At 37.6% G+C, this 17,636-nt stretch overlaps 1 protein-coding gene across 5 annotated transcripts; it reads left to right on the top strand.

Moving 5' to 3' along the window:
• Positions 1 to 1,287: 1,287 nt before the first annotated feature.
• On the top strand, positions 1,288 to 16,624 carry LOC578664 (cell division cycle protein 20 homolog). 5 transcript variants are annotated; one of them, XM_030996306.1, is made up of 10 exons: positions 1,288 to 1,416; positions 4,128 to 4,395; positions 5,563 to 5,814; positions 7,190 to 7,318; positions 7,872 to 8,068; positions 9,121 to 9,215; positions 10,564 to 10,792; positions 11,499 to 11,624; positions 12,525 to 12,642; positions 15,805 to 16,624. In XM_030996306.1, the coding sequence occupies exons 2-10, from the start codon at positions 4,155 to 4,157 to the stop codon at positions 15,990 to 15,992; spliced, it is 1,575 nt and encodes a 524-aa protein (XP_030852166.1). In that variant the 5' UTR covers positions 1,288 to 1,416; positions 4,128 to 4,154; the 3' UTR covers positions 15,993 to 16,624. The 5 variants fall into 5 exon arrangements, with proteins under 5 accessions (XP_030852166.1, XP_030852165.1, XP_030852167.1 ...); XM_030996305.1 differs by having other exon boundaries at positions 1,288 to 1,422; XM_030996307.1 differs by having other exon boundaries at positions 1,288 to 1,422; positions 4,123 to 4,395.
• Positions 16,625 to 17,636: the final 1,012 nt, after the last annotated feature.

The following is a 17,636-nucleotide window of genomic DNA, read 5'->3' as shown; positions in this document are numbered from 1 at the left end:
CCTAGCTACAGCAGCCGGACAGTCCCGCTGCTGTCGCGGTGTTTACTCAGTGTGAAGGCTCTCCGCTATAACACCGCGACAAACACGTGTGATTTGTTTACTTACCTATCACTGACCTCTTTTCTACAGCAATGGGGAACATAAAGTGAAATAGAAATAAAGTAACCAGTGGATTCAAATTGATTTTATTATTATGTAGGTATTATAATTATCCAAATAAAAATATTTCACACTTCAAAAAATTAAAATATTCTGACTGGAAGCAATAAAAATGCTAGTTTTTTAAAAAGTAATATGATCGAGGATACAAAAAGCAACTTGACATGTTTACCGCGCAATTTCAAGCAAGTATTTCCGGTCATATCGGGGTCACTCGCGGGTCATGAGCCATGCATACACGTGTTTGTTACGGAGGTAATAAAAATCACCCGCTGCAGCGTGAATGGGTACATGATATTTATCCCGCTGCTGCAGCGGGATAACTTTTCTACTGTGATTGCATTTGTAGCGGTGTTATGGCGGTGTCGCCGCTCCGCTACAACGCCGCTACAAATTTCAAAACCACTGTGAATGGGGTATCAGTGGAACAACCGACGATTATAGAGACTGAAGCTTTCGGTCTACCCTTGGCCATGGCCTGGCGCTGGCTCGTCCGTAGAAACTACCTGCTACCTGCCTCAGCTCAGCTCGGCACGGCGCATGACTCTAGCGGCAATGCATCGCCATGTACGCCGCGCTGACGGGCCAGGAATCCGACGAGAGTACTTACCGTGCCACGGTACTTTTCCAGGCGAACCCGCTTCCCTTCGATGTTTTTCACTGTAAAATCGTAGAAATTGTCATGCCACTCTCTTCTTCCATGGCAATAATCTACATGCCAGGTCATAAAGATATTCACAAGAAATAACAATCGTAAAGCTTGAAAACCCATCTTGATCTTGACTGTGTAGATCTGACGTGTAGACTAAGCTAGATCTAGTTTGTCATCAAACATTGGTATGGTGCATGGAGGCTGACATGTTAGGCTCAAAATCATTTGTTGAATAGTCTATTACCTCTTTTTTTTTAATAATCAGACTAAAAATTACTTTTAAAAGTTAACAAAAATATAAATACTTAGGCCTAGTTATTGTTATTTATTTGTGACAAAATATAAGATTAATTAGGAATTGCTATATTTGTATATTTTTCTCATAAATATTCAACGATGCTGTAGATTTCTTCATCCAATCAGCATGCGCCGAATGACAGGCAGCGAATGGTTTGTCCAATCACAACGCGGCAGGTTTAAATGTCGTGCATTATGCAAAAAGCAAACGCAAATCAAAACAACACGCCCGTGAATGTGAAGAAAAGCCATCAGCTGATTTCGAAATTCGAAAGACCTTGATTGCTTATATCTTCTATTCTGTATAGGTCTAGGTAAGTTTCTCGAATAATTTGCACCTAATTTATTCACGTTACTCAGCTCAGATATAGACTAATGGAATTTAACTCTAGATCTAGATCTAGTTACGCATTCAATTTCAACACAAATTTGTCGGCGTGTGTCTTGTCAATTGTGTACATGTGTCAGTTGGCAGTGATGGCCAGTGCAGTGCGAGTTGTGTGCAGTGCAGTGCAGACTTCTTGTCTTGTTGAATGTTGAAAGTCGGGCTAAAAAAAAAGTAGAAGCTGAAAGGCGAGATGGTAGACCTTCTTATTTATGTAGACTAGGGTCTATTCTAAAGTCTGTGAAGAGAAAGTGTAATTGTGCCATAGATCTAGATCTAGCCTCTAGGGTCTAACTGTTAGATCTAGTCTAGATCTAGAGTCTATATCTATAGATCTATATTTTGTCAAAAAACAAGCAAGAATCATTCATAACAATTGCTATGTAATTTTCAATAATTTTCAGTATTCAAAAACACAAGTTATTATTTTTCAAGGGGTTGTACTTGTAGCATGAAGAGACTGCGTTTCCTAGCTGTGGCCTGATTAAGGGCCGATCGCGGGTGTAATGCTACTTAAGGACAACGCGACCTCGAACCGCAGTATTCATGTGCGTGCAACATACGCGATACCGAAGCCTGAGGATTGAGAACTTTGGTCTGTTTCGTGAATGCTAGCGCGCGCTGACCGTTAATCAAGTCCGTTCATATACATGCAGTGGTCCAAAGAAGTCGTTGATGGCATTAACCAGTATTTGCCATCCTAGTAGGGTGTCTGATCGCGCACCCGATGTTGTGTGCTAAAATTCTTCCCATAGAGATTACACGCATCCCTATGCAGTCTACGTGCATTGCGCGACCATGCGAAAAAAGTCAATTTTTTTTTTTCAATTCGAGATTCAAACCTTTATCTGTTGTGATCCTGAAGGTGGTACTCAATAAATGAGGTGTCATATGAAAGAGCAGGTGAATTCCAATATTTCCAAAGGGGCGTAGCCCCCGAAATTCTAAAAATATCTTGGTCAAAACAGCAATTTAAACATTGTGTCCTGGCTAACTCTGAGGTTTGTCACTTTTGAGATATGACGCCCCGATCGATAAGTAGTCCCAGTCCTAAGGAACAATTCTATGTGCTTATATTTTCGCTAGCCCCCAGGGATCACAACTGATAACAGTTTAAAAATACCCTTCTCGCTATTTGGTGGATCAGCTAATTAGGGGGCGTACGCTCCGCTCAGTCCAAACCATGGTTACATCGCGTAACATCTCCGCGTACGAACGAAACCCCAAATTCAATTACACATTATAGTGAATGAAAGTATGGATGGTCGTTCGCGCCATAGAACCCGGAAGTGAATACACGTAATAGTCAATGGCGTGAACGGCCACCCATACTAGTCAATGGCACATATCGCGGAGACAGCGTGGCTCAAGCTGCAAGTCGCACATTGGCTTAGCAACATGCGTACTATATGCATACGCTTGCATATCGCGCGATACAGCTGTTTGTCTGAATTTAGCAAAACAACATCACTCTGCGTGGACGTCTTTTTTGTCGATTTTGACCAAAATGATATGAATATACCCGCGTTTTGGAGGGGCTGTATCTTTTGATAGAAACATCGGTGAGACTTGAAATTTGAAATGTATTATTCTGATAACATTTTTTATTCAAATATTAAACAAAAATGGTGACAAACGATCCCAAATTGAAAATTGAAATATCGTTCAGACACCCTAATCCTAGGTCTACACCCGCTCTCTCTCTCTCTGTCTATATGGATCTATATATATAGATCTAATTTAACTTTATATAATATTAAATTATTATTAGCATAATTGTGCCGAAAGATTTTGTCAAAATTGAAGCCAGAACAATATAATTTTCACAAGATATGCCCGGATTGCCCGGCCATGGCTACCACTTCCATGCTAACTTATTCCATGCAGCTAGCTAGTTTGATAGATTTCCCCCATTTCATGACATTTCTTTATATGGGATTTGGACTAAGGCTGCGACGGGTAGTCGAATGCTCGAGTACCCGCACGGTTGACAACTACTCGGGTACAATTTCTCGTACCCGAATATTTGGCCGCAAAAAAAAAAAAAAAAAAAAATGTCCAGGCCCACGCTTACCCGTGCCAGGGAGAGCGGCGACCGCTGGCATGGTACCATCGGTAAAAATGTTTCCCAACTCAAGCATTGTCAAACTCACCTTTCAGAAACTGCGACCAAATGTCCAGATTTCTGTTTGGACTTGGAGGAAAATGGATTATTCTGCCATCTTTGGTTTTTAAAACAGCATTGTATACTGTTATTATTCTTATTAAATCGGTGCCTTCAACTGCAACTCAAAGTAAAATTGCATGCGTTTTCGGCGAAGGACCTGGAAAACTGCCAAGTGGTATGGTAGTGGCAAAAAAATCAAAAAAAATCAAAAAAATCAAAAAATCAAAAAATTTTAAAAAAATTCAAAAAAATTATAAAAAAACATGGCGTCCGAATATTCGAGTATTCGCTTGTGAGCCTGGGAGTGTACTCGGGTACCTCATTACACTGAAGTCTGTTGTGCACAGCCTTAATTTGGACATTGTGTTTTTAAGAAGAAATGGTTTGTATGAAAGAGACTGATCTATACCAAAGTTTACCATTTTTAATATTTCTTTGTTTCTGCTTTGACTTTCTATCTAGCGTAGCTGAGATCGGTTTCCAAGGCATCAGCCATGTCTCACTTCTACTCTGAGATTGAGAAGCTGACCAAGTTGGACGGTCCCACGGGTGGACCCGACATGAGATGGCAGAGGAAAGCCAAGGAAGTCAGCAGCTGCGGGAATGTCTCCATGAACAAGAGCCTCAATACCAGCTCCATGTCGCCCATGAAGATGTCCAACAGATCCTTCGGTGTTGCCAAAACGCCTTCCAAGACCCCAGGAGGAACCATCAGATCAAAAACACCAGGGAAAGGTTAGTTGTACCACACATAGCTGCATCACTATCCTGGCTGTGTAGTAAAAGCTGTGCTATTGATTCTCAACATTTCAAACACCACTGTACAAAACTCAACTAATTTCACTAAAAATCGGTACTTTAGTGACAATTAATGACACCTAAATAGCAGTAAAATACAATTTTTTCAACTTACTGATGTTAAAAAGTATAATTTAAAAATTCAAATTGTAAGTCTAATGTCAAATTTACCGATCAGCCTCATAGGTGCTTTTGTGTGCAGTCTATGCGATAGTGTATGGTGTGCATATCTGTGTAAAATACCTGCCTCTATGCAAGTATGCATTGCTAGAGGTCAATACGCATTAGCATTGACTCTCTATGCTTTGCTGGAGTGAGTTATACCTGTACTCTCCATCTTACATTCAAGGGGTGATCTGACATTTGTTCTGTACTGTATTTCATCTAAAGTAATCTGGATTGAGATTGGGATCTCCAGTAACGTTTAGGGTCAATGTTAGTGTTGGATAGATAGAAGAATGAAGGTAGGAATTCTGATAGAAATTTACTGTGGAGCAATAGTTTTGAAGGAGCATGTTAATGTAGGCCTACAGGTATAATCTTGTGAGGGTGTACTTACAGGGGTTCCCTTAGAGCCTCAGATCAGGAACATCATAGGAACATCATGGGAAAATTGGTTGTATACCCACTACCCAGACATTATCTGTCCAGACAGTTGTGTATCCAGATTTTGAATTTGTAGAAGTTTACTGTAATATTAAGGCTTATGTTGGACAATATTATTTTGCAAGACAAATATTCATTATAGTAAGTGCTATTTGGGGAATAATTTCCATTAAATCTGAAGGCAGAGGAGAAGGCTTTATCTTTGTTATCATTACCATTATTGTTGAATCAATTTTTAAAATTTGGGTGCCAGGAATATAAAATGACCAATAGAAATGGGGGTAGTACTAGTATACATGGCATATATAGGCTTTAGTCTTCAAGTATACTTACTTACTTACTTACTTTAATCCATCGATGCTTGTAGGGCAATATCTCCATTTAAAATTTGGATAGGAAATAGGTACCAGAGTAGATTCAATCGTTTAAATAAAACAAGCCTGATTAGCTTTGTCAAGACATTGCCAATTGTATCTTTCACTCTTATTTCTCCCACAGGGAAATCAAAGACCCCAACGAGGACCCCTGGCGGAGATCGTTTCATTCCCAACAGGAGTGCAACAAACTTTGACCTGGGTAACTTCAAGCTCCAGGACCAGTCAACCAATATTGGGGAGAACACAGACCCCGCCCTGATGATGAGCCCATCCAAGCTGGAGTACCAGAAGGCAATGGCCGAGAACCTAAACGGAGATCTGATGAATTCAAAGATCCTCTGCTATAAGAACAAACCGCCCAATGCTCCTGAAGGTAGGGTTATTTATTCATGTATTTCATTTTCCAGTTTAATCATCAGATATTTCTTTTGGATTCAGAGGATCATGTTTTTAGTTTGTCATTTCTAGTGAGTGCCATAAGGTAGGTAATTCATATTATGTTGACTCAAAGGTGAGACACATACAAACTTGCTTACAATAGTATTTCATTTTCTTCTCAACATTTTCTACCACTTGATCTTGTGTTTTAGCCTTTCCCTCTTTTTTCTTTCTCTCTACATTTTCCACTATAATTTTTCTGCAACCTTCACTTGCTTCATCTCCTTTGTGAAGTTTTTTGTTTTGTTGTTACTATTCTTACTTTATCACAAACATTTTTTGGACTTGTTTATGTCATAATTTTCTAAAGAAGAAACTTTTCTTATAGATGAAACATTTAGACTCAACAGAGTCTAATGTTTATGTAACTTTTGATTAACTTCATTAGATGGTATTGTTTCCCTCAATGCAATATGCCTCAAATAAATTCACATTATTAAAAAAAAAAAATTACTGTACAAAAGACATAGGGCGCTGTCTTCTAAACAATTGTGATTAATCGCAACTTATTTACGATTGATATCAATCGCAACTAGGTACATTATGAGAGATATGGAACTGTAAACTTGCGAGTGGTTGGAGGACTAGAGAATGATATCGGATCAATAGCAACTCTTTATAGGGCCAGGGAAAAAATACACGGGGGCTCAAGGCGAAGTAGCCCCGAAAGTCATAAAAGAACCCAAAATTTTTTGCATAGAGTTCAATGCAAAACAAATTAAACAATGTTATTTTCATGCAAGCAAGCGTGAAAAGTAGCCCCCAAAATGTGTTTAATATTTGTTTCCCTGTATAGGACAGGGCCAAGATTTTAAAAAAATACCTTATATTGCCAAGAATTTTCATCAATCGTGTCTAAAGACCATACTAGAAGTTAAAGGGATCGTTTAACAATGTTAAATCTGAGATACACAGCCCTACGTGTTATCAGTGTCTGTGATATGGTGTAATATTGAAGCCCTAAAAAAATTGCACTTCAAAATGATTAAAGAAAAAATAAGAAGTGCCTCAAAAAAGTAGAAATCTTTGAGTGACGGTTTTACAAACCTGTTTTCCCCAATAGACCGTAGTTTTATGAAAACCGTTTGGCAAACGGTTTTCAAAATTTGTAATTTCAATCATAAATATCTTGATAATAAGACAGGCGATGGGCTTGTAAAAGTCATGGGCTTCCTGACTGACCTAAAGGTTTATAATTATCATTGCAGCATTAGCTTAATCCAGAATTTTGTTTCAGAATCTGAGACAAAGTTACCGGATCCCTTTAATAAATGTTTATTTTTCGTTTCGTTATCATCATTTTCCCTCAGGTTATCAGAACAACTTGAAGGTGATGTACTCTCACAACAAGACGCCTGGTTCTACCAAGAAGCCTATCAGACACATACCCCAGCAACCAGAACGTATTCTAGATGCCCCAGATATGCTGGATGACTACTGTAAGTATGAGGATGATGTTGTTGTGAGTTATAGCTGCATGCCTCATCCCAACCTCAAGATGTAGCACTCATGAATTATTTTTTAATAGCAATCATTTATGTATTCTTCAAATATGTTGAGATAGTTAGCATTAAAATGAAAAAATATATAGACAATAGACTAAACGTAATAATAATAATAATAATAACAATATTTATAAAGCGCAACATATCCATCTCTAGAGATGCTCAAGGCGCATACAAATAATTTAAATTAATATTCAACATACTTAAGATTAAAGAAATAGATCATTAGATCATACAAGTATGGTGAAATATTTTGACAAGTGTGAATTCACTGTGAAGTGGTTTCTGAAAATAGCTTGTTACTTTTATTATCATTTTCCTTTTTTCTTTTTCAATGGCCTTGCAAATTGTTTTTCCTTCCATGCAAAAAAAAAATTGCTATGAGAAATAAGAAACTGATTGCACACAGTGAGTACAAACCTAGGACAATAAAAATGTGTGTTACACAAACATGTACATAGATGTTTCCTTCTTACTTCTTCGACAGATCTGAACCTTCTTGACTGGAGCTGTCACAACCATCTTGCAGTAGCCTTAGCCAACAATGTATACCTTTGGAATGCTGCCAGTGGGGACATCAAGCAGCTCATGCAGCTGGAAGGCCCTGAGGACTACGTCACCTCAGTCAGCTGGATCACAGAAGGCAACTACTTGGCAGTTGGAACAAGCTCTGGAGATGTACAGGTAAGGTGGCTTAAAGTGGACAGGTAACATTGTTGAAGGTGGATGGAAAAAAACTGTAATTTTTGTATGAAATTTACTGATTATATTCCTTCTACTGTACTAGACCCTCTAACATGCAAAAAACAATCCTGAACAAATTCTCAAATCACAAAGATATTTATGGTTTTCTTTGAAGGCGTCACTGTGCAACACCATGTAACAGGAAATTCTCCCAACCATCAGGGATTTAGAATGTGTAATAATAATAATAATAATATTTAATTTTTATATAGCGCTTAAAATACAAATGTCTCTAAGCGCTTTACAAATATATTATTAGCCCGGTCATTAGATTCAGTGCTCGCCCGCACTCCCTGGGAAGCATTCCAGCCAGGCGTTACATGACGCTCAAAAACTGTTAGACCAACAATGACAGTCGCATCCTACCGGGTCCCCATTTAACACCTGGGTGGAGAGTAGCAAGTGCAGGTTAATATCTTGCCAAAGGATATTAGTGCCGTGTCGGGATTCGAACCCTCGACCTTCGCATCTACAAGTCAAGCGTCTTAAACCACTCTCATTCAATATACAGTACATGTAAATGAATGGAAGGAGAAGTTAAACAGAGTATGTACTGTTGATATAGTAAGATGCATGGAGGAAAGTAGAAAGAATATACCTGTATTTTTTTTTTTTATGGCACAACATGATGGGTAGACGAAATAGTAAATGACCACAAGAGATATTTTGAATGAAATATGATATTTTGTTTAGAGAAACACATGCAAAAGTAATTTACATGAAGTTAGTGTATATACACTGTAACCTGTCTATAAAGACCACCCAAGAGAGACAAATAAAGTGATCTTTACAGACAGGTGGTCTTTATTTACAGGTTCCTTTAGTACAAGTTTCAATGAGAAACCATTTTCAAGGGAAACAAAAGATGTGGTCTTCGTAGACTGTTGGTCGCCAAACCAGGTTTGACTGTACATGAATTTGTACAACTAAGATGAATTATGTTTTTAGTAAAGACAATGTTTCTCCATCTTTTCTTGTTGACCCACTCACAGCTTTGGGATGTAGAGAGTGGTAAGAGGCTACGATGTATGCAGGGACATGCAGCTAGAGTTGGATCCCTCTCATGGAATTCATACATTCTCAGCAGGTAAGTCAAACAAAAGCATTTAAAGATAAAGGTGAGTTCTGGAAAAAAAAGAAAATGAATTCTCACAGAATCAAACAAAACTTACACTGAATGTTCAAGATTACAAATAAATGTCATTTGCCAAACAATTTTGGTAGAAAATGTATACTGGCTGTGTAATGAGCATAGAAAGATTAGGAAATCAAGGTTAGTAGCCCCGACACCATTTGTGTAGTCTCATATACATCTTTCTGTGTACAGTGCTTGTTACTTTACCAAGACTGGGCCAAATTTATTATGATTTTGATGATTCCAGAACTTTGCTGTACACACCAATACTTACATGCTACATGATCAACCTTTTTCTGATCCATTCCACACCTTTTCTTTCACAATGCAATCGGATGACCAGAACTCACCTTTATCTTTAATTTTGGCTTGAGAAGCATTTGATTTAACTCCTTCATGACAGGGATTTTTTAAGGTTCAAGTTTAAGATTTATTCCAAGTCAAATCCATTGAAACACATTTATGAAAGTATAGAATACAGATTATATACAATGTAGAAAAACAGAGAACACACACAAAATGGAAACATGTTTACAAATATACCAGCATTACAGAAAGTTCATCAATAGAAATGAATTGGGGAAACTGCAAATAAAACTGTAAGCTTCTGTCGAGGCAGTCCCTGTTATGAAAAGATACATCCATATATTAAAGGGACTTGGTAATATTGTTCAGATGAGAGAAAGTGGTGCTAAGGTAGGGACTTCAATGCTAGATGTACAATTAAAGATAATGTGAAAATGGACCATTATTCATTAATCAGATCAGTTTTTCCCAATTTGTATCATTATACAAATTGGGAAAAACTGATCTGATTGATTCCTTAATTCTCCCAACTATATTATTACAATTTAATTACATTTTAGGTGAATGTAAATCATCACAAAGCAATAAATTGGCTCAACATACCATTCCAGACATTTAAGTGTTGAAATATTTTAATAGTCTGTTTTACTTTTCAATGCTACATTGTTTTAATAAAATGTTTTGTATCTGAAAACATTTTACATGGATATACACTACAGTATGTCAAAAAGTTGGAAAATTGCCAATTTGATAGATTTTTGTTTGGTTTGAACCCAGCTCTCAATGTGTTTCAATCATCAGTTTCCTAAGTTTAAAATTGTTGGTGTCGAAACACAACTTGGCCATGCATCAAAAATAGATGGTATGTGCAGAAATTTGCTCTTTCTACACATGCCTGTTGTAGTATGTGTTCATTAGAGCTATTGCTTCGATAAGCTATCCACCGAGGGATTCATAGCCTTCGTAAAAAATACCATGTTTATTTCCCCATCAGTGGTTCACGGAGCGGTAACATCCATCACCACGATGTGCGTGTGGCTTCGTACCACGTTGGCACCCTAGCCGGCCACACCCAAGAGGTATGCGGTCTCAAGTGGTCCCCCGATGGGCGCTACCTGGCCAGCGGGGGTAACGACAACCTCCTCAACATCTGGCCCACGTTCTCGGCCACGCCCTGCAACGTACCCATCTATACACTCAACCAACACCAGGCTGCAGTCAAGGTATGGCATCTCTTATGCAACAAAATGAATAAATATGTAATATACATAAATTAATAAATAAAAAATAATGAATACATAGATGAATGCATTTAAAAAAAGAAACAGAGGCTAAGGACAATTCATCCCCAGACTTTTTATATTTTTCCCTTCCAAGTAGGAAGAAGAGTCACTGCAATGCAAGTTGTATATGATCCGGGATATTGTACAGAGATGCCACTTTTCAGGCAATGGCCTGAATTCAGGCCCTGGCAAGTTACTTTCAGACCATAGTTTAGGCTTTTTTTGTGTAAAAAATAGCTCAATCTCTGTGATTTTCAGGCCCTCTGATCTATTCTAACTGGCATCTCTGATTGTAGCTATAGGTGGAATGCCCTCGGATATACATTAAAATGAAACTATTTAACTGATATGTATAATTTGTTTATGACAACAACTGTTTATAGTAAAACATAGAAGGCACCTTTGTAACATCTGTTTATTCATGTAAACATTATTAAAATGATTTATGAAAATAATGTTCATATTATATTTATTCTTGAGGACCTACAAAAACAAGCTGCCGTATGCTTTCCAGTGGGTTCCTGTTTCATTTCATAATTTTGAACTTACTTTGTTAACTATGTTCTTTATTGTGCAAACAATTGGTATGAAATAAAATAAATTTGAAATCAAACAATCAATCACTTCTTGCTTTGTTGTTTGATAGGCTCTTGCATGGTGCCCATGGCAACCCAGTGTATTGGCCAGCGGAGGAGGGACGGCCGATAGACACATCAGGTTCTGGAACAGCAACACTGGATCCTGTCTCAATAGTGTGGACACCAAGTCACAGGTATGAAGAAGAATAATAATAAGTATAGAGTGGTGAAGTGTGAAGTCATAAAAAATCTATTTTTAGAATTTCTCAATTTTTTCTTCATATTCCAAAAGAACACCAAAAATAATGTCCAAATGTCAAAAACCAATTTAATATGTTAAGTATTGGCTGAGATATGACCATTTGAATGAATATATGTCCTATGGGAACTCAGTGTTATATGCTCTGGCTCCTAGAGCCAGAGCATATAACACTGAGTTCCTATGGGGAGTATATTTATTCAGATGGTCATATCTCAGCCAATACTTTAACATATTCAATATTTCGGAAAATGAAGAAAAAATTGAGAAATTCTAAAAATAGATTTTTATGACGTCACAGCTTCGGTACTCTATTATAGGCATTTCTATAGCCCCGTTTATCTAGAAATTCTATTCCGAGGCGCATTAATTATTACCCCGGCTTTAGCCTAGCTGCCATTACAGGGCTCGAGCATTTCAAGGAATTAATTCCTGCCAGGTACCCACTTACCTCACCTGGGTCGAGTGTGTCAATTGTAGATCAATGTCTTGCCAAAGGACATTAGTGCCTCAATATGGTAGTTCATGTTCAGAGGCAAAAAAAAAAGAGAAAAGAGGATAGTTCTCTTATACAGTCAAACCTGCTTTAGTGACCACCTGTCTACAAAGACCACATTTGTTGTTTCCCTTGTAAATGGTTCCTCATTAAAACATATACTAAAGGAACCTGTCTACAAATACAACTTTTTGTGTTTCCCTTGGGCAGTTGCTATAGACAGATTTCGCTATAACTCTGCTAAATGTTGCATTGATATGGCAGGTAAAATTCTTCAGTGGATTGTGTTCAAACAGAAATTCCTGACTCTTCAAAACTGTCTGCTTTCTCTTATTATAGGTATGCGCCCTCTTGTGGTCTAAGGAGCACAAGGAGTTGATATCTGCCCATGGTTTCGCTCAGAACCAGCTGGTTATCTGGAAGTACCCCACCATGGTCAGAATAGCAGAACTCTTAGGTGAGTTAACTTGAATATTTGTGATAATAATTGGTAACATGCTCGAAACCCATATACATGTTCTTTCAAGTTTCAACAAATTTGTTCTGATTATATACAGGTGACTAAGGATTACACATTGCAATAGATGAGTCAGTAGGCTATTGAAATGACTCTATAGTTGATTTCTTTAAAATCTTTGCAATCTTGTTCTATATTATGATATTTGTAAATAAATTCTATACAGCTCTTAATGTAATGAGGAAGTGATTTTTTTTTTCCTTAAAAAAAAAAATCCTCTGTATTTGTGGTTACATTTTTTGTCTGTGAGTGAGAAATGAAACACGGATCTTTACCTTGAAAAAAGGTGAAGCACGATTAACTGTTTACAGAAAACTTTATTGAGTAAAAGCACAAAGCTAAAGGAAAATTCAGACAAAGAATACCAAAGCTTTGTTGGTGGCTTGTTGCTGCTGGTGTTATCTTTTTTTATGCCTCCGTTACGAAGTAGCCGGAGGCATTATGTTTTCGGGTTGTCCGTCCGTCCGTACGTACGTCTGTACGTACGTACGTCCCGTTCTCGTGATCGCGTTATCTGAAGAACTGGTTGATGGATTCCTGCCAAACTTTGGTCATGTATGTATCTTGTAGAGCCGATGAACTGACTAGATTTTGGGGTTACGAGGTCAAAGGTCATAGGTCACAGGGCTCATAATGTATGCAAAACGAGCTCGTGATCGCGTTATCTGAAGAACTGGTTGATGGATTCCTGCCAAACTTTGGTCATGTATGTATCTTGTAGAGCCGATGAGCTGATTAGATTTTGGGGTCACAAGGTCAAAGGTCAAAGGTCACAGGGCTCATTATGTATGCAAAACGAGCTCGTGATCGCGTTATCTGAAGAACCGATTGATGGATTGCTGCCAAACTTAGGTCATGTATGTTACTTGCAGAGCCGATGAACTGATTAGATGTAGGGGTCACAAGGTCAAAGGTCAAAGGCCACAGGGCACATTATGTATGCAAAAACAGCTCGTGATCGCGTTATCTCAAGAACCGATTGATGGATTCCTGCCAACTTAGGTCATGTATGTTTCTTGCAGAGCCAATGAACTGAGTAGATTCTTGGTTCATAAGGTCAAAGGTCATGGGCTCATTATGTATGCAAAAATAGCTTGTAATCACAATATTCTGAGAACCTGTTAATGGATTACAATTGAACTTGAATTCGAAAAATTTCTTCTGTTTTGGTTTGTAAAATTGCTCTATGACGGAGGCATCATTTTCGACTGCGCGCAGTCAAGTTCCATCTAGTTTCTTCATTGGTTGGGTTTCATTTTTAATCAAGAATGTCACAAGATATTTTTTTTATTTGTGATGTCTAGCATACAAGAAATACTAAGACTTTTGTTATCCCTTTGTTATGATGTGCAGTTATTTTTACCCAAACTCGCTACCTTTGAACAAATACAGGATTTGAATTTCACACGTTATGAAGTGAACTCGTGATGTAGAGATATCTAGAAAAAGTAGAAATAGAATAAATACTGAAGTTTGCAATTTGACCTTTGAAAGAGGAAAAAATCAACATTGAATTGTATATTGGTAAAAATAACCAAAGAACAATAGTGATCATGACCAATTTACCATGATCCATGACTTGGTTATGGGTTTGATCATTGTGGTCAGTGTTTCCTCCTCAGTATTCAGCCTCTACAAACATATCAAAAGGCATTTGTTTTCCTTTCAAAAAGTGCTCATCATAGACTAGCTTAGTCAATTCATGCAGTTGAAATGAAGCTTTAACTTAAACCTAATCAGGCCGAGAAGAGGGGAAGGGGGCTGATCCCCCCCCCCCCCCACAACTTAGTTTTTGATTATTTTGCAACCGCTACGCATTGCATCGTGCAACTTGGTGAAGTTTTTCTTTCAAGTTTAGCACATCTTTCGACACCTAATTTATAAAAATCGGACGTACCGTTGTGTAAAAATCTAATGCAAAATGCAATTCCACATATTTAGGCAAAAACACAGCTTATTCAATCTTTTTAAGCATTTGATATTATTCATTGTGCTGTTAATGAGTCCTGCAACAGGGTCATTCCATGTCAAATGAATCACCCAATGGTTTTAACTCAACCATTTTTTATTTTGATGAAACTTAGTGCACTTGGTGAGTGTGTAAACTCACAGCACCTAACCTCAAATTTTAGGTCAATTGGGTGAGGGGTTTAAGAGCTATGCGGCATCAGTGCTCTTCTCATCAATAATAGGCATTTTAGTAGTATGAGGAAGTTAATAGATTAAGGCAACTGAATTACCCATTAGAACACATATATGGCCCAATAGCATCCTGTATTCAAACTTGATCATTTCCTTTGGAAGGGTCAAATATTGTCTGTGAATGTAATTGACTTATTTCTGTTTTGCAACGTCATATTGCATGGTGTGTGTGTGTGTACGATTTATTGAAGCTTTCAAAAACTTTGGTTAATAGTAGTACCAGCTGGCAAACAGATGTTTGAAAGATAACATAAAATTCACTTGATCAAACCAGAAGGGCATTTCACAAAGAAAATATTTGTCACAGTGACAAATATTTTCAATGACAAAAAATTACTGTTATCAATGACACTTTGGCATTTTTGACAAAATCTGTTTCACTTTACAATTGACAAAATGTCATTGGGGAAAATGACAAAATGTAATTTGGGAAAATCACACTCAGGAGTAAATATGTGGTAGAAGTTTTGTAGTCGATTGGTTTAAGCACTTTACCTGAAATGCAAAGGACGTGGGTTTGATCCCCGACACGGCACTTATTTCCTTTGGTAAGACATTGATCAACAATTGCCACTCGATCCATACCCAGGAGAGAAATGGGGACCTGGTAGGATGACGAAAAGCATTGTGCTAGTAATTGCCATATGCCCTTGCGATGACCATAGGGTAGGAATACTCCCCAGGGAGTGGAAATGAATCCAATGACCATGATAATGATATCTGTAAAACACTGAATTTTCTCTGTCTTCAGCCAACGCAATTTAAAGGTCCGCTCACATACGATGCACTAAACTGCAGCAGTTTTTTTAATAATGTTGATGTTAAAGATAAAGCTCTCACATTCTGTTTAACTTTAACATTAATTTTGATTGTCTTTGATTTTTTTAATCTTTTCTTCAGGGCACACCTCACGCATCCTCCACATGGCTATGAGCCCAGACGGCACAACGGTTGTCTCTGCCGCGGCCGATGAAACGTTACGGCTCTGGAAGTGCTTCTCCGTCGACCCGAAGTCAAAGAAGGAGAAGAGCTCCAACTCGGTCAAGTTGCCTAGCAACAGCATTAGCAGACGACAGAACATTCGCTGAACTTCCAATGAACAAAAAGAATACCTGGACTTTTGATATTCTCTAATTAAGAAGGACATATTCAGCTGATAGTGGTGCTATGATAGTCATTGATGATTTTGATTCTCTTGTATTTGGACTATTTCTGAATAATCAGCGGCCATGTCCTATAAAGAGTTGCGATTGATGCATATATTGATCATAAGTATGATCGCAAGTTTGATTGTAAGTTTGATTACAAGTTTGATCGAAAGTCCTCCTAGCGATCACAAACTTACAATTTCTTATCTCTTTAGTAGCGTACTGAGTTGAGCTTGATATCAGATTACCATTGATTTGAAACAACTGCAGCTATTTGTAAGATGGGCCAAGAACTACAAGCATTCCCAAGGTTTTTTAGTGGCATTGATGTGGATAAGACATGAGAGGAAGAAAGGTAAATAGTGAAAGTGAGAGTATAGATTAATGGAGATGAAGAAGAAGAAGAAGGAGGAAGAGAGAGTGTTGTAGAGAGACAGAAGAAGGGAATGTGTATGAGAGACTACTACAGTTACCAGGGGGGTGTTTCATAAAGCTGTTTGTAAAGTTACGCATGACTTTACGAACGACTTGTATATGAAAAGCCAAATGGGATGCTCAATCATTATTGATTATTATTTATTAAAGGTAAAGACCAGTTATGGTCATGCGATTGCATTGTGAAAGAAACATTGTGGAATCGATCAGAAAAGGTTGATCATCTAGCATCTAGCATCTGCAAGGTTCTGGAATCATCAAAATGATAGGAAATTTGGCCCATTCTTCGTAAAGTTACAAGCACTATACACAGAAAGATGTATATGGGACTACCCTATATCTCTCACAGACCAAGAGAGAAACAAATTTACCAAATATATGAATTAGTAGGCGGTTTCCCGGTAAATTTGTTATCATCATGTATTAGTCAAAACATATTCTTTCACATGATTGGTAATGAGAGCTTCCATTTCATTTTTTGAAATTGGGGCGTTTCCAATACTGGTCTTTACTGTGCAGATGTAGATTAACATTCTTATTATAACAAACATTTTTAATGCAAAGAATCATTTTTGCCATAATGTAATTGAGGTTATTGGAAATATCAGAAAAAACTTTGGGCATCCTATCTGACAAGTCGTTCGTAAAGTCATGCGTAACTTTACGAACTCTTTATGAAACACCCCCCAGATGTCTCAACATTGAATATCATACAATATACAAATGGCCAGGATGTGATAATTAGTGGCTTTAGTGCAGTCTCAAAGTTTCTACTGCTAGAAACACACCGGTAGTAAAACAAAAAATGAATTAATGATAATAATAATATTAGTTATGATACTGCCAATGCGTACTCGATCGGCATTGTAATGTAAAAAAAAACATGCAGAATTTTTATTTATTATCTCCCATTTTATTCCAAAGTCATTTCAACTTACGGTACACATATTTAGCATGATGTAAGTATGTTATTGATTGGTCATTGTATTTTTAGAAGCAATCATTCCAATTTAGATTTTAATGAGCAGCCATTGATAATGGCATGTTTTGATCAAACAAAATAACTATTACAGAGAGTAAGTTCTCCATGTGTCATTTCATGTTAGAGAAGGAGTTGCAACGCATGAGGAAAACATACCACTGAGTTAT

The sequence above is a fragment of the Strongylocentrotus purpuratus genome, unplaced genomic scaffold, assembly GCF_000002235.5.
Source record: "Strongylocentrotus purpuratus isolate Spur 01 unplaced genomic scaffold, Spur_5.0 spur5_scaffold_3, whole genome shotgun sequence".
NCBI classification, from domain to species: domain Eukaryota; kingdom Metazoa; phylum Echinodermata; class Echinoidea; order Camarodonta; family Strongylocentrotidae; genus Strongylocentrotus; species Strongylocentrotus purpuratus.
Note: the sequence above shows the minus strand (reverse complement) of the source record. Positions and strands in the feature narration are given on the sequence as shown.